This window comes from Buteo buteo, chromosome 31, assembly GCF_964188355.1.
Source record: "Buteo buteo chromosome 31, bButBut1.hap1.1, whole genome shotgun sequence".
NCBI classification, from domain to species: domain Eukaryota; kingdom Metazoa; phylum Chordata; class Aves; order Accipitriformes; family Accipitridae; genus Buteo; species Buteo buteo.
In genome coordinates, this window is record NC_134201.1 from 2,807,433 (window position 1) to 2,833,005 (window position 25,573).

General features: G+C 66.4%; 2 protein-coding genes across 2 annotated transcripts; one reads left to right on the top strand and one right to left on the bottom strand.

The window, feature by feature from the left end:
• The first annotated feature begins 2,642 nt into the window (after positions 1–2,642).
• LOC142026039 (uncharacterized) lies at positions 2,643–16,955 on the top strand. Its single transcript, XM_075018795.1, is given in 13 exon segments — positions 2,643–2,744; positions 2,747–2,922; positions 5,787–5,885; positions 5,975–6,130; positions 6,244–6,321; positions 8,193–8,246; positions 8,364–8,396; positions 8,513–8,563; positions 8,686–8,781; positions 8,887–8,989; positions 9,138–13,855; positions 15,389–15,790; positions 16,386–16,955. Coding segments are annotated over 13 exon segments (6,480 nt in total). The 5' UTR covers positions 2,643–2,663; the 3' UTR covers positions 16,819–16,955.
• Positions 16,956–19,783: 2,828 nt separating this feature from the next.
• ELOB (elongin B) lies at positions 19,784–25,547 on the bottom strand. Its single transcript, XM_075018904.1, is given in 5 exon segments — positions 19,784–20,376; positions 22,015–22,036; positions 22,038–22,124; positions 24,032–24,172; positions 25,469–25,547. Coding segments are annotated over 5 exon segments (366 nt in total). The 5' UTR covers positions 25,472–25,547; the 3' UTR covers positions 19,784–20,263.
• Positions 25,548–25,573: the final 26 nt, after the last annotated feature.

Here is a 25,573-nt window from a genome sequence, read left to right on the forward strand (position 1 = left end):
GGGGTGTTTTGAGGAGGAAAGGGGGTGTTTTGAGGGGAAAAAGAGGGTTTTGAGGAGGAAAATGGGGGTGTTTTGAGGGAAAAAGAAGGTTTTGAGGGGGAAAGGGGGTGTTTTGAGGGGAAAAAGAGGGTTTTGAGGGGAAAGGGGGTGTTTTGAGGGGAAAAAGAGGGTTTTGAGGAGGAAAGGGGGTGTTTTGAGGGGAAAAAGAGGGTTTGTGAGGGGGAAAGGGGTGTTTGAGGGGGAAAAGAGGGTTTTGAGGGGGAAAGGGGGTGTTTTGAGGGGAAAGAGGGTTTTGAGGGGGAAAGGGGTTTTGAGGGGAAAAGAGGGTTTGTGAGGGGGAAAGGGGGTGTTTGAGGGGAAAAAGAGGGTTTGTGAGGGGGAAAGGGGTGTTTTGAGGGGAAAAAGAGGGTTTGTGAGGGGGAAAGGGGGTGTTTTGAGGGGAAAAAGAGGGTTTGTGAGGGTGAAAGGGGGGTGTTTTGAGGGGAAAAGAGGGTTTTGAGGGGAAAGGGGGTGTTTTGAGGGGAAAAAGAGGGTTTTGAGGGGGAAAGGGGGTGTTTTGAGGGGGAAAAGTGGGGCTTTGGGGGAAAGGGGTGTTTTGGAGGGGGAAAGGGGTTTAGGGAGGAAAAGGGGTGTTTGTGAGAGGAAAAATGATTTTTGTGAGGAAAAGGTGGTGTTTTGAGGGGGAAAGGCGTTTTGTGAGGGGAAAAAGAGGGTTTGAGAGGGGAAAAGGGGTTTTGAGGGGAAAAAAGGGATTTGAGAGAAAAGGTTTCGAGGAGGAAAAGGGGGTTTGAGGTGGGAAAGAAGTTTTGTGAGGGGAAAAAAAAGGAGTTTGAGAAGTAAAAGGGGTTTTGGGAGGGGGAAAAGGTTGTGAGGGGAAAAGGGGGTGTTTTGAGGGGGAAAGGGGGTGTTTTTGGAGAAAAAAGGGGATTTAGGAGAAAAAGCGGAGTTTGTGGGGCATAAAGGGGTGTTTTGAGAGGAAAAGGGGTGGTTTGGGGGAAAAAGGTGGTTTGGGGTCAGTTGAGGGGGAAAGAGGGGACGTGAGGGGAAATGGCGGCTCCGGGGGGTCAGGAGAGGGAAAGGGGAGTTTTGTGAGGGGAAAATGGGGATTTTGTGAGGGGAAAAGGGGTTTTGTGAGGAGAAAGAGGGGTTTTGAGGGGAAAAAAGGGGATGGGAGGCGTTTGTGAGGGGGAAAAGTGGGGATTTGTGAGGGAAAAGGGGACTTTTGGGGGTGTGTGAGGGGAAAAGTGGAGTTTGTGAGGGAAGAGTGGACTTTTGGGGGGGTGTGAGGGGAAAAGTGGGGTTTGGGGTGAGTTTTAAGGGAGAAAGGAGTTTTGAGAGGGGGAAAAGGGGGGTTTTGAGGGCAAAAAGTGGGGTTTGGGGAGGTTGTGAGGGAAAAAGGAGGTTTTGGGGTGAGTTTGAGGGGGGAAAAAGTGGGGCTGTGAGGGGAAAAAGTGGGGGTTTTGAGGGGAAAAAGTGGGGTTTCAGGGGTCTGTAAGGGAAAAAGGAGGTTTTGGGTGAGTTTTGAGGGGAAAAGGTGGGGTTTTGGGGGGCTGTGAGGGAAAAACGGGAGGTTGGGGGGGAGTTTGAGGGGGAAAAAGTGCGGTTTTGAGGGGAAAAAGTTGAGGGGGAAAAAGTGGGGTTTCGGGGGGCTGTGAGGGGAAAAAAGGGAGGTTTGGGGGAGTTTTGAGGGGGAAAAAGTGGGGGTTTGAGGGGAAAAGTGGGGTTTTGGGGGCTGTGAGGGAAAAAATGGGGGTTTGGGGGGAGTTTTGAGGGGGAAAAGTGGGGTTTGGGGGTGTGAGGGGGGAAAAATTGGGGGAGAGGGGGTTTGGGGGCACTTTTGAGGAAAAAAGCGCCTTTTTTGGAGGGTTGGAGCGGGTTTAAGGGGAGGTGGGGTGCACGGGGGGGTTAAGGGGCGTGAAGAGAGGAGTTTTGAGGAGAAAAGAGGTAGGATGGGGAAAAATGGGGGTGGGGGAAAATGGGGGTACAAGGGGTAGAAAGGGGGTGGGGGACAAGGGGAAAAAAGGGGGAACAAGGGGGAAGGGGGGAAGGTTTGGGGGTGTTTGAGAGGGAAAAGGGGGCAGAGAGGAGGTGGAGGGGGGGTTTGGGGACACGCAGGGGGTTTGGGGGGTGCAGATGGGTTTGGGGGGGCACGGGGGTTGCAGAGGGGTTTTGGGGGACACACAGGGGGTTTGGGGGGGCAGGGAGGTGCAGAGGGGTTTTTTGGGGCGGTCCGAGGGGTTTTGGGGGTGCGGGGGGAAGGCGGGGAGGGGGTGAGGAGTTTTGGGGGGGCTTGGAGGGGGTGAGGGGTTTTGGGGGGGTTTGGAGGGGGCGAGGGGTTTTGGGGGGCTTGGAGGGGGCGAGGAGTTTTGGGGGGGCTTGGAGGGGGCGAGGGGTTTTGGGGGGGTTTGGAGGGGGCGAGGAGTTTGGGGGGGGTTGGAGGGGGCGAGGAGTTTTGGGGGGAGTCTGGAGGGAAAGGGGGTGCAGAGGGAAGGGGGAAAAGGGGTGCAGCGAGGGGGAGGGAAAGGGGGCGCAGGGAATTGGGGCACAATAAAGGGGAGGGGGGGAGAAAGGGGGTGCAGAGAGGGGCTAGGGGAAGGGGGGGGGGGGCGGGGGGGTCCCTGACAGCAGGCCCCCCCGCAGGGGTTGGCAGCGCGGCGCCCGCCATGTACAATGGGATCGGGTTGCCGACGCCGCGGGGCAGCGGCACCAACGGCTACGTCCAGCGCAACCTCTCGGCCCTGCGGCACAAGAAGGAGCAGCGGGGGGGGGCCGGGGCGGGGAACCCCCCCCGGGCGAAGAGGAGCTGCGCAGGCTGGAGGCCAGCCTGGCCAAGAAACCCAACCCCGAGATCCTGGACCACCAGCGCAAGAGGAAGGTGGAGCTGAAATGCCTGGAGCTCTCCGAGCTGATGGAGGAACAAGGGTGAGTTTCCCCCCCCACCCCGAAAAAAAACCCCAAAAACCCACCCCCGAAGTCCCAAACCCGCTCTCTGACCCCTCCCCAAAAAACCCCGTCTGTGCCCAAAAACCGACCCCGGTGGCCCCAAACGTCCCCCCCGGCTGCCTGGAGCTCTTTGAGGTGATGGAGGAACGGGTAAGACCCCCGGAAACTCACCCCCGAACCCCCAAACCCCACCGCCTGACCTCAGAAATGTGATCCTTGTAGCCCCACAAGTCGCCCCCGAACCCCCAAAACCCACCGCCTGACCCCAAAACTCACCCCGGAACCCCTAAAACCCACCGCCTGACCCCCGAAACGACCCTTGTAGCCCCAAAACCCACCCCCTGACCCCCAAAACGACCCTTTTAGCCCCAAAAACCCACCCCCTGACCCCCGAAACGACCCTTTTAACCCCAAAACCACTGCCTGACCCCAAAATGATCCTTGGAGCCCCAAAACTCACCCCCAAAACCCACCGCCTGACCCCGAAACAACCCTTGTAGCCCCAAAACCCACCGCCTGACCCCCGAACGACCCTTGTAGCCCCAAAACCCACCGCCTGACCCCCGAAACGACCCTTGTAGCCCCAAAAACCCACCGCCTGACCCCCGAAACGACCCTTTTAGCCCCAAAACCCACCCCCTGATCCCCCCAAAAACCCGCCTGTGCCCCAAAACCGACCCCCGGTGGCCCCAAACATCCCCCCGGCTGCCTGGAGCTCTTTGAGGTGATGGAGGAACGGGTAAGACCCCCGAAACTCACCCCCGAACCCCCAAACCCCACCGCCTGACCTCAGAAATGTGATCCTTGTAGCCCCACAAGTCGCCCCCGAACCCCCAAAACCCACCGCCTGACCCCAAAACTCACCCCGGAACCCCTAAAACCCACCGCCTGACCCCCGAAACGACCCTTGTAGCCCCAAAACCCACCCCCTGACCCCCAAAACGACCCTTTTAGCCCCAAAACCCACCCCCTGACCCCCGAAACGACCCTTTTAACCCCAAAACCCACTGCCTGACCCCAAAAATGATCCTTGGAGCCCCAAAACTCACCCCCAAAACCCACCGCCTGACCCCCGAAACAACCCTTGTAGCCCCAAAACCCACCGCCTGACCCCCGAAACGACCCTTGTAGCCCCAAAACCCACCGCCTGACCCCCGAAACGACCCTTGTAGCCCCAAAACCCACCGCCTGACCCCCGAAACGACCCTTTTAGCCCCAAAACCCACCCCCTGATCCCCCCAAAAACCCGCCTGTGCCCCAAAACCGACCCCCGGTGGCCCCAAACATCCCCCCCGGCTGCCTGGAGCTCTTTGAGGTGATGGAGGAACGGGTAAGACCCCCGAAACTCACCCCCGAACCCCCAAACCCCACCGCCTGACCTCAGAAATGTGATCCTTGTAGCCCCACAAGTCGCCCCCGAACCCCCAAAACCCACCGCCTGACCCCAAAACTCACCCCGGAACCCCTAAAACCCACCGCCTGACCCCCGAAACGACCCTTGTAGCCCCAAAACCCACCCCCTGACCCCCAAAACGACCCTTTTAGCCCCAAAACCCACCCCCTGACCCCCGAAACGACCCTTTTAACCCCAAAACCCACTGCCTGACCCCAAAAATGATCCTTGGAGCCCCAAAACTCACCCCCAAAACCCACCGCCTGACCCCCGAAACAACCCTTGTAGCCCCAAAACCCACCGCCTGACCCCCGAAACGACCCTTGTAGCCCCAAAACCCACCGCCTGACCCCCGAAACGACCCTTGTAGCCCCAAAACCCACCGCCTGACCCCCGAAACGACCCTTTTAGCCCCAAAACCCACCCCCTGATCCCCCCAAAAACCCGCCTGTGCCCCAAAACCGACCCCCGGTGGCCCCAAACATCCCCCCCGGCTGCCTGGAGCTCTTTGAGGTGATGGAGGAACGGGTAAGACCCCCCCAAAACTCGCCTCGGAACCCCAAAACTCGCTGCCTAACCCCCAAAACGACCCTTGTAGCCCCACAACCCACCCCTGACCCCAAAAATGACCCTTGTAGCCCCCCCAAAAACTCCCCCCTCTGCTCCCACCCCCCCCCCAGATCTCCCCAAACCACCCTGCAAACCCCAAAACTCCCCCTGTGTCCCCCCAAAAAGACCCCGGATCCCCAAAACTCCCCCTGTGCCCCCCCCCAAACCCCCTGGGATTCCCAAAACTCCCCCCGTGCCCCCCCAGAACCTCCCCAGATTCCCAAAACTCCCCCCCGTGTCCCCCCAAAAACCTCTGGATCCCCAAAACTCCCCCCGTGCCCCCCCCCCAAAACCTCTGGATCCCCAAAACTCCCCCCTGTGTCCCCCCCCGAAAACCTCTGGATCCCCAAAACTCCCCCCTGTGTCGTCCCCCCCAAAACCTCTGGATCCCCAAAGCTCCCCCTGTGCCCCCCCCCTCCAAAACCTCTGGATCCCCAAAACTCCCCCCTGTGTCCCCCCCCCAAAACCTCTGGATCCCCAAAACTCCCCCCGTGCCCCCCCAAAACCCCCTGGGATTCCCAAAACTCCCCCCTGTGGCCCCCCCAAAAACCTCTGGATCCCCAAAACTCCCCCCGTGCCCCCCCCAGATCCCCCAAATTCCCCCCTGTGCCCCCCGCAGAAGACACTGGATCCCCAAAACGCCCCTTTGTGTCCCCCCCAAAACCCCTCAGCTCCTTAAATCCCCCCCCCCGGCTCCCCAAAACTTCCCCCAAACCCCCCCGGATCCCCCAAACTCCCCCCCGTGCCCCCCCAAAAAAGCCCCCTGCCCCCTCTAAACCCCCTCCCCACTCCCCAAAAACCGGGGGGCCCCCCCAATTCACCCCTTTCCCCCCGCCCCCAGCTACGCCGAGGGGGAGATCCAGGAGAAGGTGGCCACCTTCCGCATGATGCTGCTGGAGAAGGACGTGGCGCTGGGCGAGCCGCCCGACCAGAAACCCACGTAAGTCCCCCCCAAAAAACCCCCTCTCCCCCCCCCCCCCAACCTCATTAACGACCCCCTAACGAACCCCTTTCCCCGTTAACGAGCAGGGTAACGGAGACCCATCAGCTGGCGGAAGCTAACGAGAAAAAAAACGAACGGCTCCGGGCGGCTTTCGGCATCAGCGACACTTACGTGGACGGCAGCTCGTTCGATCCCAACCGCCGGCCGAAAGAGCCCCCCCCGGAGCCCCCCAAACCCCCCAGGTACCCCCCGACGGATTTTGGGGTGCAGGGAAGGGGAAGGGACACCCCAAAATCTTTGCTGACGTCATCCCCCCCCTTATTTTTTGTGTGTCCCCCCTCTTTTTCTTCGCCAGTGCGGTGCGGGAGTCGTCCAGCTCTCGCTCGCCGTCGCCCAAGCAGAAGAAGAAGAAGAAGAAGAAGGACCGGGGGAGGTGGGGGGGGGATTTGGGGGTTCGGGGAGAATTTAGGGGGTTTTGGGGTTCGGGGGGTGGGTTTGGGGGAGTTTTGGGGGGTCAGGGGGTGGGTTTGGGGAGAATTTAGGGGGTTTTGGGGTTCAGGGGGTGGGGTTTGGGGAGAATTTAGGGAGGTTTGGGGGTTCAGGGGGTGGTTTGGGGAGATTTAGGGAGGTTTTGGGGTTCAGGGGATGGTTTTGGGGAGATTTAGGGGGGTTGGGGGAGGTTTTGGGGTTCAGGGGGTGGTTTGGGGAGATTTTGGGGGTACAGGGAGGTGGGTTTGGGGAGATTTAGGAGGGTTTTGGGGTTCTAGGGGTGGTTTTGAGGAGATTTAGGGGGTTTTGGGGGGTCAGGGGGTGGGTTTGGGGGAGATTTAGGGGGGTTTCGGGGAGGTTTTGGGGTTCAGGGGGTGGTTTGGGGAGATTTTGGGGGTACAGGGAGGTGGGTTTGGGGAGATTTAGGGTGGTTTTGGGGTTCTAGGAGTGGTTTTGGGGGAGATTTGGGGTTCTAGAGGTGGTTTTGGGGAGATTTAGGGGGTTTTGGGGTTCTAGGGCTGGTTTTGGGGTGCAGGGGGTGGTTTTGGGGAGATTTAGGGGGTTTTGGGGTTCTAGAGGTGGTTTTGGGGAGGTTTTGGGGTTCAGGGGGTGGTTTTGGGGAGATTTAGGGGGTTTTGGGGTTCTAGAGGTGGTTTTGGGGAGATTTAGGGTGTTTTGGGGTTCTAGGGCTGGTTTTGGGGAGGTTTTAGGGTTCCGGGGGTGGTTTTGGGGAGATTTAGGGGGGTTTTGGGGTTCTAGGGCTGATTTTGGGGAGATTTAAGGTGGTTTTGGGAGGTTTTGGGGTTCAGGGGGTGGGTTTGGGGGAGATTTAGGGCATTTTTGGGGGTCAGGGAGTGGTTTTGGGGAGATTTAGGGGGTTTTGGGGTTCTAAGAGTGGTTTTGGGGGGATTTAGGGTGGTTTGGGGGAGATTTTGGGTTCAGTGGTGGTTTGGGAAGATTTTGGGAGGGTTTTGGCGTTCTAGGAGTGGTTTTGGAGAGATTCGGGGTTCTAGGGGTGGTTTTGGGGAGACTTAGGGCTGGTTTTGGGGAGATTTTGGGAGGTTTTGGGGTTCTAGAGGTGGTTTTGGGGAGATTTAGGGTGGTTTCGGGGAGGTTTTGGGGTTCAGGGGGTGGTTTTGGGGAGATTTGGGGTTTTTTGGGTTCTAGGGCTGATTTTGGGGAGATTTAAGGTGGTTTTGGGGTTCAGGGGGTGGGTTTGGGGGAGATTTAGGGCATTTTTGGGGTTCAGGGGGTGGTTTTGGGGAGATTTAGGGGGTTTTGGGGTTCTAGGAGTGGTTTTGGGGGGATTTAGGGTGGTTTGGGGGAGATTTTGGGTTCAGTGGTGGTTTGGGAAGGTTTTGGGAGGGTTTTGGCGTTCTAGGAGTGGTTTTGGGGAGATTCGCGGTTCTGGGGGTGGTTTTGGGGAGATTTAGGAGGGTTTTGGGGTTCTAGGGCTGGTTTTGGGGAGATTTTGGGAGGTTTTGGGGTTCTAGAGGTGGTTTTGGGGAGATTTAGGGGGTTTTGGGGTTCTAGGGGTGGTTTTGGGGAGATTTAAGGGGTTTTGGGGGAGGTTTTGGGGTTTGGGAGGTGGTTTTGGAGAGATTTGGGGTTCAGGGGGTGGTTTGGGGCAGATTTAGGGTGGTTTTGGGGTTCAGGAGTTGGTTTTGGGGAGATTTAGGAGGGTTTGGGGGTTCTAGGGCTGGTTTTGTGGGGAGGTTTTGGGATTCCGGGGGTGGTTTTGGGGAGATTCGGGGGGTTTTGGGGTTGAGGGCGATGCCCAGCGCCCCGGCGCTCAGCACCCCGCTCTCCCGGCAGGTCGGCCAGCCGCTCCGGCGAGAGGAAGAAGAGCTCCAAGAAGAAGAAGCACAGGTAGGGCGTGGCCGCCGTGGGGCGTGGCCGCCGTGGGGCGTGGCCACTGTGGGGCGTGGCCGCCCTCCCTCACCTCCTCCATTTTCTTTTTTTTTTTTCCCCCCTTTTTTTTTCCAGGTCGGAATCGGAGGCCAAGAAGCGGAAGCACCGGTGAGCGGTGGGGGAGGGGAGGGGGGGGGGGGAGATGCTTTTTTTTGGGGGGGGGGGGGGGGTGTCAGCGCCTGATGCGATGACCTCACCGATGACGTCATCGCCCCTTCCACCAGGTCTCCCAGTCCTAAGACCAAGCACAAGGCCAAAGAGAAGAAGCGGAAGAGGTGAGACCCCGCCCCCCCCCCCCCCCCCCAAAACCGGTGCGGTTTCCCCCCAAACTGGCGCCCGCCCCCCCCAAACTGGCGCCCGCCCCCCCCAAACTGGTATCGCCCCCCCCCTCCCCCAGATCCACCAGCGAATCGGCCTCGCAGAAAAGCCGCCGCGAAGAGCGCTCTTCCTCCCCCGCCGCCTCCTCCTCCTCCTCCGCCTCCTCCCGCAGCCGGTAAGTCCCGCCCCCCCCCCCCCCCAAAAAAAAAATCCCCCCCCCCAAAACCTCCCCCAAAAAACCGCCCCCCCCACAAACCCCCCCCCGCCGCCGCCGCCGCAGGTCCCGCAGCGCCACCGCCCCGAAGCCCCCGACCCCCGCGACCCGCCGAGAGAAGGACGAACCGGCGCCGGCGCAACCGGGCCTCGCCGCCGCCGCACCGGAGGTGAGCCCCGGGGCGGGGCAGGGCGGGGCGGGACCCCACCCTCCCTTTTTTTTGTTTTAAATCCACCCCCCCCCACCCCCCCCCTCCCCACCCCCCAAAAAAAATCCCCCCCGAAAAAATCTCACACCCCGCTCCCTTTCCCAACCAGGGAACGCCGCAGCCGCAGCCGCAGCAGCCCCCGGCGTCACCGCCGGCACCCGCCGAGGAGCCCCAACCGGCGCCGCCCGTGAGCCCCCCGGCGCCGGCAGAGCCCCCCCGCCCCGCCGACCCCGCCCCTGCCGCCGCCCAACCGTCTCCCGCCGCCTCGCCGCCGCCGCCCACCGCCGCTTCGCCCGCCGTCGCCCGACCTTCCTCTCCCTCGCCTCCACCGATTCGCCGCGCCGTTTCCAGCCCCTCGCCGGAACCCCCCCGGCGTCCCAAAACCCCGCCGGCGACTCCGGTCGCCCCGGCGCGGCGGGAGCGTTCGCCGAGCCCGCCGAAACGTTCCCGGCCTCGGCGCGACCGCTCTCGTACCCGGAGCCCACCCGGCACGGGCGGGAGCCGGCGCGGCGGCGCCCGTTCCCGTTCCCGCAGCCCCGTCCGGCGCGCCCGCTCCCGCACCCCGCCGCGCCGCAACCGTTCCCGCAGCCGCCGGCGCGGCCGCTCCCGCTCCCGCACCCCGCCCCGCCGCGCCCGCTCCCGCTCCCGCACCCCGCTTTGGCGACCCAACTCCACCAGCCCCATCCGGTGGCCCCCGCGGTCGCGGTCCCGCACCCCGCCGCGCCGCAACAAATCCCGCTCGCCCGCCCGCCGCGCCCGCTCCCGTTCCCGCTCCCCTCGCGGCCGCGCCTGGTCCCGCGGCCGCGCCGGCGGGCGCTGGGGACGCTCCCGCTCCCGCTCGACGGCGCGACGCCGCTCCCGCTCCCGCTCGCCGGCCCGGCGCCGCTCCCGCTCGACGGCGCGGCGCCGCTCCCGTTCGCCGGCGCGACGCCGCTCACGGTCGACGGGCCGGCGCGGGGGCCGCTCCCGCTCCCGCACCCCCCGGCGCGGCCGCTCGGGCTCCACGCCGGCGCGACGCAGCCGCTCCCTTTCCTCGCCCGATCGGCGCCGGCGCGGCCGCGGGCTGGGCCGCCGCAGCCGTTCCGACTCCTCCGGCAAATCCCGGCGCGGTGGGCGGCGCAGCCGCTCCCTCTCCTCCCCCCGCCCCAAAAAACGGGCACGCGCCTCCTCCCGCTCCCCCTCCCGCCGCCGGCGCCGCAGCTCCACCGCCTCCCCTGCCGGCGGCGGCGCCCGCAAAGCCAAGAGCCCCAGCCCCTCCCCCTCGCCCCCCAAAACCAAAGCCCCCTCCCCGCCCCCGCCCGCCCTCCCGGCGCCCCCCGCCCGCCCCAAATGGGTGCCCATCGCCGAGCTGCACCCGGCGGCGCCGCAGCCGCCGCCGAACTTAGCCAAGGCGGCGGCGGCGGCCCCCGGCGCCGACGCCAAGCCGGCCGCCCCCAAGTGGGTGCCGATCGGCGGGGCGCAGCCGCTCCCCCCGCAGCCGGCGCCTCCCGGCACCGAGGCGGCGGCCACGCCGGCCACGCCGAGTCCCGCCAAGGCGGCCACCGAGGCGAAGGCGGCCACGCCGAGCGTCGCCAAAGCGGCCACCGAGGCGAAGGCGGCGACGCCGACCGCGCCGAACGTCACCAAAGCGGCGCCGGCCGCCGAGACGCCGAGCGCCGTCAAGCCGGTGCCCGCTAGCGAGCCGAAGGCGGCGACTGCGGCGCAGCCCGCCGGCCCCAAAGCGGCGCCGCAACCCGAGGTCAAGCCGGCGACCGCGGCGCAGCCCGCCGGCCCCAAACCGGCCACCCCGACTGAGGCGAAACCGGCGTCTTCGCCTCAACCCGGCACCGCCAAACCGTCGGCCGCTGCGCCGGCGCCGCAGCAGAACTTGGGCAAAACACCGGCGGCAGCCGCTGAGGTGAGACCGGCAGTGCCGCCGCCACCGCCTCCGCCGCCGCCACCCAAACCGGGACTCGCCGAGGCCAAACCGGTGACGCCGCCGGCGCAAGCGACCCAGCAGAGTGTCCCGAAAGCGGCTGCCGCTATCAAACCGGTGACACCCATGCCGCAGCAGAGCCCGGTGAAGCCGCCAGCGACGCCGCCACCGCTGCTGACCGGACTGCCCAAAGCCATGCCGGTGGTCGAGCCGAGAGTGGGGGTTCCGCTGCAGCCCCCCAAACCGGCCGGCGAGGCCAGACCGGCGCCGCCGGCGTCGCCGAGCCTCCCGAAAGCCATGCCGGTGGTGACACCGCCACCGAGCCAGAGCATCGCCAAGACGTCGCCGGGCGCCGAGACGAAGCCGGCGCTGCCGGCGCAACCGCTCGCCCCCAAACTGACGCCCGGCGAGGCGAGAACGGCGCCGGCCGTGCCGCAACCCAGTGTCGCCAAACCGGCGCCGGCCCCCGAGGCGAAACCGGCGTCGGCGGCCGTGCCGAGCGTCGCCAGATCGCCGGCGCCGTTGCTGTCGCCGGCCGCCCCCAGCCTGTCGAAGCCGGCGCCGCCGCGAGTCGTGCCGAGCGTCGCCGGCAAACTGGGCACCCCGCCGCCACCACCGCCGGGCCTGCCGCGAGCGCTCACCGCCGGGCTCCGGACCATCGGCACGCCGGCGAAGCTGCTGCCGGCCTCACGCCTCAGCCTGCCCTCCTCGCCCGTCGCCGCCTCGGCGCTGCCGCCGCCCGTCCACGCCAAACCCGTCCCCCGGCTGCTGCCCGTCCCCAAACCGCCGCCGCCGCCCAAAGCGGAGCCGCCGAGCGTCACCGTCACTGCCGCCGCCTCGCGGCCGCCGGAGCCTGTTGAGAAACCACGCGCCCTGTCGCCGCCGCGGCTCAGCCGGGCCACCGAGCCCGCCGGCACCCCGCGCCGCGAGGAAGAGCGCGGTCACCCCGTGTCGCCGCCCGTCCTGGAGAAGATGGCGCCCGAGCAGCCGGCGGCGCCGACGGCAACTCCCGGCACGGCAGCGCCGGGGCGGGAGATTCCCAAGGTGGAGCCGGCGGCTGGCGGTGCCGCCACCGCGGCCGCTCTAAGTCCGGCCACCAAGGCCACCGTGGGAGCTGCCACCGTTGCCGCCATCACCACTAAAGCCGCTGTGGACACCGTCACCAGTGCCACCACCGTAGGCGCTGCCGCCAAGGCTGCCGTCGGTGCTGCCGTCACGGTCGCCGCTACCGCTGTCACCGTCAGCGCTGCTACCAAGGCCACTGTGGACGCCGGTGCCGTGGGCGCCACTGCAAAGGCCACGGTCGATGCCGCCACCAAGGCCGCCGCGGACACCAAGCTCACCACGGTCTCCGCCGCCGGTGCTGCCACCGCCAAGGCCACCGTTGTCCCCACGGCCGTCACCGCCGCGGCTGCCGCCACCACCACCGTCACCGCCAAGGCCACCGTGGGCACCGTGACCGTTGCCGGCGCGGGTGCCGCTGCCGCCGCGGCCACCAAGCATGCCGTCGCTGCCACGGACGTCGCCGGCACCGTCGCCGTCGCTTCCGCCGCCGCCGCCGCGGCCACCGTCGCCACCGGTGATGTCACCGCCAAGCCCGCCGCCGCCACCGTCGTCACCAGCGCCAACGTGGACGGCGGCGGCATTGTCACCGGCGCGCGCGGCGTCTCCCTCGGCAGCGGCGTCCCCGTGGCCGCCAGCGCCGTGGCAACCAGCGTCCCCAGTGCCACCAGTGCCCCCAGCGTCGCCGTCGCTCCCAGGGACGTCGGTGTCCCCAGGGCTGCCGGGGACACCAGCGTCCCCAGTGCCACCAGCGCCGCTGTCGCTCCCAGTATCACCAGTGCTCCCAGCGTCGCCAGCGGTCCCGGTATCACCAGTGCTCCCAGTGCTGCCGGCGCTCCCGCTATCACCAGTGCTCCTGGCGTCACTAGAGCTCCCGGCGTCGCCAGCGCTACCAGGGTTGCGACGGACACCAGCGTCACCAGTGCTCCCGGCGTCACCCGGGCCGCCGTCGACACTGGTGTCACCAGGACAGCCACGGTCACCAGTGTCACCAGTCCCACCAGTGTCACCAGGCCTCCCAGCGTCACCAGAGCCGCCACGGACACCAGTGTAACCAGCGCTCCCAGTGTCACCAGAGCCGCCACGGACACCAGTGTGACCAGCGCTCCCAGTGTCACCAGAGCGGCCACGGACACCAGTGTAACCAGCGCTCCCAGTGTCACCAGAGCTGCCACGGACACCAGTGTCACCAGCGCTCCCAGTGTCGCCAGAGCCGCCACGGACACCAGTGTAACCAGCGCTCCCAGTGTCACCAGAGCTGCCACGGACACCAGTGTCACCAGCGCTCCCAGTGTCGCCAGAGCCGCCACGGACACCAGTGTAACCAGCGCTCCCAGTGTCACCAGGGCTGCCACGGACGCTCCGGACACCAGTGTCACCAGTGCTCCCAGTGTCACCAGGGCTCCCACGGACACCAGTGTCGCCACCAGTGTCCCCAGGGCCGCCACGGACACCAGTGCGACCAGTACCGCCAGTGCGACCAGTACCACCGGCGTCCCCAGCCCCACCGGCGTCGCCAGGACCGTCGCCGACACCGGTGTCCCCAGTACCACCAGTGCCGACTCCGGTACCGCCGCTCCCGCCCACACCAGTGCTCCCAGTACCACCGGTACCGCCGGCGTCACCGTCTCCCCCGTGGACACCAGCGACGCCGGCGCCGTCCCGCCGCCCGGCCAGGAGAAGCGGAGCTCCTCTTCCTCTTCCTCCTCCTCTTCCTCGTCCTCTTCCTCGTCTTCCTCCTCCTCTTCCTCCTCCTCTTCCTCTTCCTCCTCGGACTCCGACTCCAGCTCCAGCTCTTCCGAATCCGGCCCCCCCTCGCCGGCCCCACCGACCGACGCCGGCCCCGCAGGGTGAGCGCCGCGCCCCGGGCGGGGTAGGGCGGGGCGGGGGGGGGGTCACGCCTTCGGCCCGTCCCTCATCCCTGGGGGTTCCTTTTTTGGGGGGGGGGGGGACACGTCCCACGGGGTGTCACCCGTGTCCCATGTCCCCAGGGTTCCCTCCGGGGGGTCCCACGTCATTTTGGGGTGAATTTCTCTTGTCTTATGTCCCTGGGGTGACATTTTTTTTGTCCCACGTCATTTTGGGGTGACATTTCTTTTGTCCCACGTCATTTTGGGGTGAATTTCTCTTGTCTTATGTCCCTGGGGTGACATTTTTTTTGTCCCACATCCCTTTGGGGTGAATTTCTCTTGTCCCACGTCATTTTGGGGTGACATTTCTTTTGTCCCACGACATTTTGGGGTGAATTTCTTTTGTCCCACATCATTTTGGGGTGAATTTCTCTTGTCTTATGTCCCTGGGGTGACATTTTTTTTGTCCCACGTCATTTTGGGGTGACATTTGTTTTGTCTTATGTCCCTGGGGTGACATTTTTTTTGTCCCACGTCATTTTGGGGTGACATTTCTTTTGTCCCACATCATTTTGGGGTGAATTTCTCTTGTCTTATGTCCCTGGGGTGACATTTTTTTTGTCCCACGTCATTTTGGGGTGACATTTTTTTTGTCCCACGTCCCTTTGGGGTGTCATTTTTCTCGTCCCGTGTCCTCGGGGTGACATTTCTCCTGTCCCACGTCCCCCGGCGTTCCCTCCGTGGGGTCCCACGTCCTTTTGGGGTGTCATTTACCTCGTCCCACGTCCTTGGGGTGTCATTTCTCTTGTCCCACGTCCCTTTGGGGTGACATTTATCCTGTCTCACATCCCCTGGGGTGACATTTCCTTTGTCTCACGTCCCTTTGGGGTGTCACTTATCGTGTCCCACATCTTTGGGGTGTCACTTATCTTGTCCCACGTCCCTTGGGGTGACATTTCTCTTGTCCCATGTCCCCTGGGGTTCCCTCCGTGGGGTCCCACGTCCCTTTGGGGTGTCACGTGTCCTGTCCCACGTCCCAGGGGTGACATTTACCTCGTCCCGCGTCCCTTTGGGGTGTCATTTCTCTTGTCCCATGTCCCTTTGGGGTGACGTTTACCTTGTCTCACATAATTTTGGGGTGACGTTTGTTTTGTCCCATGTCCTTGGGGTTCCTTCCCTGGGTGCCACATCCTTTGGGGTGACATTTCTCTTGTCCCACGTCCCCTGGGGTTCCCTCCGTGGGGTCCCACGTCCCTTTGGGGTGACATTTACCTCATCCCGCGTCCCCTGGGGTGACATTTCTCCCGTCCCACGTCTTCGGGGTGACATTTCTCCCGTCCCACGCCCCTTGGGGTTCCCCAACTTTTATCCCCCGCCCCCCCGGGTGACATTTTTTTTGTCCCACGTCCTTTTGAGGTAACATTTCTCCCGCCCCACGTTCCCCCGGCCCTTCCCCAAACTCCCGTGCCCCGTCCCTGGAACGTCCCGTCTCGTTCCGGGCCGTCGCCGTCCCTCACCCTCTTCTCCCCGCAGGTCCCCCGCCGCCGCCGTCACCGTCGTCGCCGACACCGTCACCGTCGTCGCCGCGCCGGCGCCCGCCGCCCCCGCCCCGGCGCCGGCCGAAGCGCGGGAGGGCCGCAGCCCCGTCGTCACCCGCCGCAAACGCCGCAGCTCCAGCAGCTCTTCCTCCTCCTCCTCCTCCTCCTCGTCCTCCTCCTCCTCCTCCTCCTCCTCCTCGTCCTCCTCCTCCTCCTCCTCTTCCTCCTCCTCCTCCTCCTCCTCGTCCTCCTCTTCCTCCTCCTCGTCCTCCTCTTCCTCTTCCTCCTCCTCCTCCTCCTCCTCCTCTTCCTCAACCGCCTCGGCGGCTCCGGCTCCCGCCGCCGCCGCCGCCGCCACTGCCGTCACCGCTGGGAAAACCTCGCCCCACGGCACACGGTACATGGAGCCCCCCACGGGCGTCGCCGCCGCCGCCGCCCCCGACGCCCCGCCCCCTCCCCAAACCCCGACGGGCGACCCCAAGTCCCCGCCCCCCGCCCCCGCCACGCCCGCCACGCCCCCGGCCGCCGCTGCCGCCTCCGCCACCGCCGCCGCCGCCGCCGCGCCGCCGGCGTCCGAGAGCGACCCGCCCCGCCCCGCCCTCCTCTCCCTGGCCACTCCCAAACCGGGCGCGAGCCTTCCTCGCCCTCCCGGCTCCCTCCTCGCCCTCACCCCTGCCCGGGCGGGGCCGCGACCTTCCTCCCGCCCTCCCGGCTCCCTCCTATCCCTCGCCCCCGGGCGGGGCGGGGCGGGCGGATCCCCCCGCGGGCCCTTCCCTCTCCTGGGAGGGCGGGGCGGCGGGGGCGGGGCCTTCCCCCGCCCCGCCACCCCTTTTTTAGCCACCCCGGGGCGGACGGCGGGGGGCGGTTGTTACCCCCGACCCCCCGGTTCCCCGTTCCTACGAGGGGGTGGGGTGGGCGGGGGCGGGGTAGGGGGCGGGCTCTGCGCCTTCCCGCCCGCCGCCCGATTGGGTACCTGCCTCCATCGTTTCCAGGGTAACGTGGGGATGGGGTGTCCCGGACGGCTGGGTTCCTGCCTCCACCGTTTCCACGGTAACGGCGGGCTGGGGTGTGGCGGCGGCCGATTGGGCGGTTGCCTTCACCGTTTGGCGGGAAACGGCGGGGCGGGGTGCTGCTACCACCACCACCACCACCGGGGCGGGGCGGGGGGCGGGACCCCGCCGCGGGCCCCCTCCCCGTTCGCCATCACCCCCGCCATGGCGTCGCGGATGGCCCAGTACGGGATGGGGGCGGCCCAGTATAACGCCCAGTACGGGATGGGCGGGGCGCAGTACGCCATGGGCGGGGCCCAGTACGGCATGGGCGGGGCCCAGTACGGCATGGGCGGGGCCCAGTACGCCGCCCAGTACAACAACGGCGTCGCCCAGTACGGCGGCGGGGGCGGCGGCGGCGGCGGTGGCGGCGTGAACGGCGCTCAGTACCAGTACGCCGCCGCCGCCAACCAGTACGGCTCCCAGTACGGGGCGGGGACGGGCGGGGCGGCCGCCGCCGCCCAGTACGCCCAGTACGCCGCTTCCCAGTACGCGACCCAGGGCACCGAGGTCACCCAGTACGCCGCTGCCGCCGGCACGGCGGCCGGCGGCGGGGAGGCGGCGGCCGCCCAGTACGCCACCAGCGCCGCCCAGTACGCCGCCGCCGGCGCCGCCCAGTACGCGGCGGCGGCGGCGGGCGGGGCCGGGGCGGAGGCTTCCCAGTACGCGGCGGCTACCGGGGCCCAGTACGGAGGGGCGGGGGGCGGGGCTTGGGGGGAGGTGGGCCAAGAGTGGGCTTCCTCGGGGACGGTGGCCGGAGGCGGGGGGGTCACGTGGGGGTCCTGGGTGTCGCCCGCCCCCTAGCCGCGCCCCGCCACGCCCCGCCGGAGGCGGAGCCGTTGCTCGTGGCCGTAGCGTGCGGTTTTTTTTGTTTTTTTGTTTTTTTTTTTTTGTGTGTGTGTCCCCCGCCCCCCCCCCAAAAAAAAAAAACACACCCGTCCCACCGTCGCCGCCGTCAACCACCACGGGATTGGCGGAGGTGAGGAGCCGTGGGGCAGCGCCGTGGGGCGGGGCCGTGGGGTGGGGCATGGCCGGGCGGGGCGTTGTTGTATATCGCTTTTTGGGGGGGGTGGGGGGGGGGGGTGTGAGGGTTGTTTCGGGTGGGTTGGGGGGGACAAAAATTGAGCCGTGGGGCGGGGTTCATTATCGCTTCGGGGGGGGCGGAGCCGTGGGGCGGGGTTCGTTATCGCTTCGGGGAGGGCAGAGCCGTGGGGCGGAGTTCGTTATCGCTACGGGGGGTGGGGCGGAATTCGTTATCGCTTGGGTGGGGGCGGATCGATGGGGCCCGTAGGGTTGGTGTGAATCCCCGGTTGGGGGGGGGGGGGGCGGGGCCGACTTAGGGGGCGCGCGCCACGCCCGCTGGGGGCGGGGCAGATCCGTGGGGCGGGCGTGCCGCGTTGGCTGGTGAGGCTGGTTTTGATTGGGGGAGGGGGCGGACGTTCGTTTGGAGCAACTTGTGGGGCAGGCGCCGCGCTCGCTGTGGGGCTGGATCGCTTGGGGGGCAGGTGTGGGGCAGACGCCCCCCACTTGGGGGGCAGACGAGGGCCCTCCGGGGGGTGTGGGGCTGGTTGTGGGGCTGGGGGGGGGGGAGATGTGGGGCTGGCTATGGGGCTGGCCGTGATATGTGGGGCAGGGAGGGGGGTTATGGGGCTGGGAGTAAGATGTGGGGCTGGGGAGGGAGATGTGGGGCCGGCCGTGGGGCCGGCAGTGAGATGTGGGGCAGGCTGTGGGGCTCGGAGGGGGGCTGTGGGGCCGGTTATGGGGCTGGCAGGAGGGACGTGGGGCTGGCTGTGGGGCCGGGAGGAAGATGTGGGGCAGGGAGGGGGGTCGTTATGGGGCTGGCAGTCAAGATGTGGGGCAGGGAGGGGAGGTTATGGGGCTGGCAGGACGATGTGGGGCAGGGGAGGGAGCTGTGGGGCTGGCCGTGAGATGTGGGGCAGGGAGGGGGGGGTCTGTGGGGGTGGTTATGGGGCTGGCAGGAGGATGTGGGGCAGGGGAAGGGAGATGTGGGGCAGGGAGGGGGGTTATGGGGCCGGTTATGGGGCTGGCAGGGAGATGTGGGGCAGGGAGGGGGGGTCTGTGGGGCTGGCAGTGAGATGTGGGGCTGGGGCCGCTACGGGGCTCCGGCTACGAGCCGGCTCCCCCCACTCCGTGGGGCGGGAAACCGTGGGGCGGGAAACCGTGGGGCGGGACTCAGTGGGGCGGGGCGCCGTGGGGCGTCGTCGCCGTGGGGCTGACCCCTGTCCCCCGCAGCGCCGCCGGGTGCCGCCCGCGCCGAGGACGCAGCAGCCGCTCCCCGGGGCCCCCGCGGCGGCCGGTGGCCGGTAGGTGTGGGGCGGCGGCCGCGGGGGGCGTGGCCGCGGGGGGCGGCCCCGCCCTTGCCCCCTCCCTCCCTCCCTCCTCCCCTGTTTTGGTTTTTCTCTTCTCCTCACCCCTCTCTTCTCTTGCAGCTCCCCATAGCCCTGGAGCCCCGCCCCCTTCTCTCCAGACCCCGCCCACTCTCTCCAGGCCCCGCCCCTTCTCGCCACGCCACGCCCTTCTCGAGCCCCAACCCCTCCCGCCATGCCGGGCCGCGCCCTCTTCTCCTCTCCCCACCCCACCCCCCCCGCCCGCCCCCGGTTTTTTTTTTCCTCTGCGTTTTACAGATAAAAGGCCGATGGCAGGAGTGGGTGTGGTCTGTGGGGGCGTGGTCCAAGCGGGGAGGGGCTTGGGAGGGCGGGGGCGGGGCGCGGTGGGGGCTGGGAGGGGGTGGGCTGTGCGGGGAGGGGGTGGTGGGGCAGGGAGGGGCTTGGGAGGGTGTGGTTAAAGGCGGGGTGGGGCGTGGGAGGGGCTTGGGAGGGTGTGGCCGAGGCGGGGTGGGGCTTGGAAGGGTGTGGTCGAGTGGGGCTTGGAAGGTGTGGTCTGTGCAGGGAGGGTCTGGTCTGTGGGGGTGGGGCTCGGGAGGGTGTGGTCCATGCGGGGTGGGGCTTGGGAAGGTGTGGCCGGTGCAGGGTGGGGCTTGGGAGGGTGTGGTCCGCGGGGGTGGGGCTTGAGCGGGTGGGGCATAAACTCCCTGGGACCCCACTGGGACCCACAGCACCCCCGGGGACCCCTGACTCCACCCACCCGGGACCCCTGGCCCCACCCCCAGCCCCCCGACTCCACCCCCCTGGCCCCTCCCATCCCTTTGGGACCAACACCCACCCGGGTGGGGGTGGGGCGGGGACAGGACACACATGACACGAGCCACACCCCCCCTTGCACACGCGTGTGTGCGGGGACGAGATCACGGGGGGGGCGGCCCCACCCCCAACTCTCGCACGAGGACCTCGCACGAGGAGGCGGAGCCACAGGTAGCGCTGGGGGGGGGAGGGGCAGGTTTATTGGGGGGGGGACACGACACACGCGTGAGGCCCGTGACACACGCGTGTGCGAGGGGCCGTTGCACGTCAGGGGCCGCGACGCGTGTGCCAGGAGCTGCCACGCGCGAGGCCGTGACACGTGTGCGAGGACGTGACACGCATGCGAGGCCGTGACACGCGCACGAGGACACGCCCTCCGCCGGGACCCGACACGCACGCGAGGCCGCGTGACCGACACGTGAGGCCGCGTGACCGACACGTGAGGCCGCGTGTCGCACGAGGACGCGCGCCACGCGCGAGGACCCCCGTGACACGCGTGCACGGCCCCGCGTCACGCGCGCGTCCCCCGTCGCACGCGTGTCCCTCCCCGGTCACACGCGTGTGTCGTCCCCCCCCCCCCCCCCGTCACACGCGCGTCCCCGCCGCGGGCGTGTCGCGCGTGTCGCACGCGCGCGCGGTCCCCGCGTCACACGCGTGTGCTCAGGGCAGGGGCGGCTCCTGGGCGCCGCCGGTCGAGTCCTGCGGCTTCATGACGTCGGGCAGCTCCGGGGGGCTGGAGAAGGGGTCGATGCGCAGCGCCTCGAACGCCTCCTCTGGGGGGGAGGGGGGTCAGGGCACCCCAAAATACACCAGGGCACCCCAAAAACACTCCGGGAACCCAAAATACCCCCAAAAACACTCCCGGGAACCCAAAATACCCCCAAATCCCCCCAAAAACACTCCCGGGAACCCAAAATACCCCCAAATCCCCCCAAAAACACTCTCGGGAACCCAAAATACCCCAAAAACACTCTCGGGAACCCAAAATACCCACAAAAAACACTCTTGTGAACCCAAAATACCCCCAAATCCTCCCAAAAACACTCTCGGGAACCCAAAATACCCCCGAATCCCCCCAAAACACTCCCGGGAACCCAAAATCCCCCAAAAACACTCTTGGGACCCCAAAATCTAACCAAATCCCCCCAAAACACTCTTGGGAACTCAAAAATACCACAAAAAACACTCCCGGGAACCCAAAATACCCACAAAAAACACTCTTGTGAACCAAAATACCCCCAAATCCTCCCAAAAACACTCTCGGAACCCAAATACCCCGATCCCCCCAAAAACTCTCGGGAACCCAAAATCCCCCAAAAACACTCTCGGGAACCCAAAATACCCCCAAAAACACTCTTGGGACCCCAAAATACCCCAAAACACTCTCGGGAACCCAAAATACCAAAAATCCCCCCAAAACACTCTCGGGAACCCAAAATCCCCCCAAAAACACTCTTGGGACCCCAAAATCTAACCAAATCCCCCCAAAACACTCTCGGGAACTCAAAATACCCCAAAACACTCCCGGGAACCCAAAATACCCACAAAAAACACTCTCGGGAACCCAAAATACCCAAATCCCCCCACAAACACTCTCGGGAACCAAAAATACCCCAAATCCCCCCCAAAACCACTCCTGGGAACCCAAAATCCCCCAGATCCCCCCAAAAACACTCTCAGGAACCAAAAATACCCAAATCTCCCCCAAAACACTCGGGAACCAAAATCCCCCCAAAAACACTCTCGGGACCCCAAAACCCCTCCAAATCCCCCCCAAAACACTCTCAGGAATCCAAAATACCCACAAAAAACACTCTTGGGAACCCAAAATACCCCCAGATCCCCCCAAAAAACACTCTCAGGACCCCCAAATCCCCACGAATCCCCCCAAAAACACTCTCGGGAACCCAAAATACACCCAAATCCCCCCAAAACACATCCCGGGAACCCAAAATACCTAAAATCCCCCCAAAAACACTCTCGGGAACCAAAAATACCCCAACCCCCCCAAAACACTCTCGGGACCCCAAAATACACCGAAATCCCCCCAAAACACTCTCAAGAACCCCAAAATCCTCGCAAAACACTCTCAGGAGCCCAAAATCCCCACAAATCCCCCCAAAAACACTCTCGGGACCCCAAAATCCCCCCAGGGACCCCAAAAAACCCTCAGGACCCCCAAAAAACCTGGGGTGTCAGCCCCGCCCCCCCCAGGGCCCCGAAAATCTCCCCTGAAGACCCCCAAAACCCCCCCAGGACCCCCAAAACCCCCTTGGAGACCCCAAATCCCCCCCGGGACCCCAAAATACGCCCCAGGGACCCCCAAAAGCCCCCCAAGGACCCCAAAATCCCCCTTGGAGACCCCCAAATCCCCCTCCGCCCCCCCCCCCTCGCCGTGGGGCAGGACCCACCGGTGGTCCGCAGCGCCAGCCCCCACGGTGGCGGGGGCCTGGGGGCGGGCGGTCTGGCTGGTGAAGCCGCAGTCGCCGAGGGTCTTGGTGTCCTCCAGGAGCTGGTCGTCCTGTGGGGCAGGAGGAGGGTCAGCCCCACGGCGACCCACGGCGACCCACGGCGAGCCCAAACCTGCCCCACAGCTCCACAGGGGCACGGCCAGACCCATAAGTAGCCCCACAGGGACCTCAGCTAGCCCCATAGGGACTTCTGCTAGCCCCACGGGGGTCTGCTCAGCCCCACGGCGACCCATGGCAACCCCAAACCTGCCCCACAGCTCTGGGGGGGCACGGCCAGACCCATAAGTAGCCCCATAGGGACTCCCACTAGCCCCATAGGGACTTTTGCTAGCCCCATAGGGAGTCTGCTCAGCCCCACGGCGACCCCAAACCTGCCCCACAGCTCCATAGGGGCACAGCCAGACCCATAAGTAGCCCATAGAGACTCCCACTAGCCCCATAGGGAGTCCCGCTAGCCCCACGGGGGTCTGCTCAGCCCCACAGTGACCCACAGCGACCCCAAACCTGCCCCACAGCTCCATAGGGGCACAGCCAGACCCATAAGTAGCCCCATAGAGACTCCCGCTAGCCCCATAGGGACTTCTGCTAGCCCCACGGGGTCTGCTCAGCCCCACAGCGACCCATGGCAACCCAAACCTGCCCCACAGCTCCGGGGGGGCATGGCCAGACCCATAAGTAGCCCCACAGGGACTCCCACTAGCCCCACGGGGGTCTGCTCAGCCCCACGGCGACCCCAAACCTGCCCCACAGCTCCATAGGGGCATGGCCAGACCCATAAGTAGCCCCACAGGGACTCCCACTAGCCCCACGGGGGTCTGCTCAGCCCACGGCGACCCCAAACCTGCCCCACAGCTCCGGGGGGGCACGGCCAGACCCATAAGTAGCCCAGAGAGACCGCAGCTAGCCCCATAGGACTTCTGCTAGCCCCATAGGGAGTCTGCTCAGCCCCACGGCGACCCACAGCGACCCCAAACCTGCCCCACAGCTCCATAGGGGCACGGCCAGACCCATAAGTAGCCCCATAAGTAGCCCCACAGGACCCCCGAGCCCCTCTCCAGGGCCCCCACGCTGCCCTATAGGGCCCCAGGACACCCCATAGGACCCCCAGGCCCCTCTATAGGGCCCCCCAGCCCCCCCCCAGACACCCCAGGCCCCCCCATATGTCCCCCAGCCCCTCTATAGAGACCCCAGCCCCCCCATACGTCCTCCAGCCCCCTCCATAGACCCCCCCAGACCCCCCCCTACACCCCCCCGCCCCCTCTATAGGATCCCCCTACGTCCCCCACCCCCTCTATAGGGTCCCCAGCCCCCCCATATATCCCCCAGGCCCCCCTATAGACCCCCCCAGTCCCCTCTAGAGGGTCCCCAGCCCCCCCTACATCCCCCCGCCCCCTCTATAGGGTCCCCCCTACATCCCCTGCCCCTCTATAGGGTCCCCAGCCCCCCCCTCTATCCCCCCACCCCCTCTATAGGATCCCCCACATCCCCCCACCCCCTCTATAGGGTCCCCAGCCCCCCCTACATCCCCCCGCCCCCTCTACAGGATCCCCCCACATCCCCCACCCCCTCTATAGGGTCCCCAGCCCCCCCATATATCCCCCAGGTCCCCTATAGACCCCCCCAGTCCCCTCTACAGACCCCCCAGCCCCCCCCTACGTCCCCAGGCCCCGCTATAGGGTCCCCCACATCCCCCCACCCCTCTATAGGGTCCCCCCTACATCCCCCGCCCCCTCTATAGGGCCCCCATACACCCCCCCGCCCCCTCTATAGGGTCCCCAGCCCCCCTAGACCCCCCCCCAGTCCCCTCTACAGACCCCCCAGCCCCCCCCTACGTCCCCCCACCCCCGCTATAGGGCCCCCCTACATCCCCCGCCCCCTCTATAGGGTCCCCCCCCGTGTCCCCGCCCCCTCTATAGGGTCCCCCCCCGTGTCCCCGCCCCCTCTATAGGGCCCCCACCTTGTAGAGGCGCTGCTCCTCGGGCGGGCGCTTGAGGATCCCCTCCACGATGCGCTTCAGCTCGTAGTCGTAGACGGTGCTGGACTCCTTGGCGTCGGTGAAGATGGTGGTTTTGTGCCGCCGGATCATCAGGAAGACGTCCTGGGCGGGGCCGGGGCGGGGTCAGGCCTCGCGGGCGGGGCCGGGGCGGGGTCAGGCGGCGCGGGCGGGGACGGAGCGGGGTGGGAGGGCGTAGGAGGGGCTGGGGCTTGGCTGGGGGGCGAGGGGCAGCGAGGAGGGGGGAGGGGGCGGGGTTTAGCGGTGGGGGAGTGGCTAGGGGCGTGGTTAGCGGCAAAGGGGCGCGGTTAGTGGGGGAGGGGCGCGGTTAGTGCGAAAGGGGCGTGGTTAGCGGAGGGGTGGGTTGGTGCTGGGGCATGGGTGAGTGGTGGGGAGAGCGTGGGTAGGGCTGGGGGGCGTGGTTAGCGACGGGGAGGGCGTGGTCAGTGCCGGAGGGGGCGTGGTTGGTGCCAGGGAGGGCGTGGTTAGAGGTGGAGGGGGCGTGGTTAGCGTCAGGAAGGGTGTGGTTAGCGTCAGAGGGGGCGTGGTTAGCGTCAGGAAGGGTGTGGTTAGCGTCAGAGGGGGCGCGGTCAGTGCTGGGGGCGTGGCCAGTGCCGGAGGGGGCGTGGTCGGTGCCAGGGAGGGCGTGGTTAGAGGTGGAGGGGGCGTGGTTAGCGTCAGGAAGGGTGTGGTTAGCGTCAGAGGGGGCGTGGTTAGCCTCAGGAAGGGTGTGGTTAGCGTCAGGGGGGCGCGGTTAGTGCTGGGGGCGTGGTGAGCACCGGGGAGGGTGTGGTCAGTGATGGAGGGGGCGTGGTTAGCACCAGGGAGGGCGTGGTCCGTGCCGGAGGGGCGTGGTCAGTGGTGGAGGGGGCGTGGTCAGCACCAGGGAGGGCGTGGTTAGCGCTGGGGGGTGGGTGGATAGCGCAGGAGGGGGCGTGGTTAGCACGGGGGGGCGTGGTTAGCGCCGAAGGGGCGTGGTTAACGGCGGGGAGGGCGTGGTTAGCGCTGGGGGGCGTGGGGAGCACCGGGGAGGGCGTGGTTAGTGTCAAAGGGGGCGTGGAAAGCACCGGGGAGGGCGTGGTTAGCGCCAGACGGGGCGGGGTTAGCGCCGGGGAAGGCGTGGCTAGCGCGGGGGGGGCGTGGCTAGCGCCGGAGGGGGCGTGGTTTAGCACAGCGGGGGGGGCGTGGCCTCCCTGAGGTGAAGGCCCCGGCGCTGAGGGGAAAGCGCGGGGGGGGGGGGGGGGCGGCCCCGGGGGGGGGGTTTCCCCGCGTGGAAAAGGGGTTTCCCCGCGCCAAGGGGGTCCCATGACGTAGCGGGGATTCCCCCCCGTGTCCGTGGGGGGTTCCCGGCCCGGTGCCGGTGCCGGTTCGCGGTTTCCCGGCGCCCGGTTCGTCTCTCACCATGGCCGCTCCCGCTCCCGCTCCCGCTTCCGCCGCCGCCGGGTCCGCCACGATCCCAGCGGGCACCGCGGCCGGGGGCGGGAAAGAAAAAAAAAAGGGGCGGGG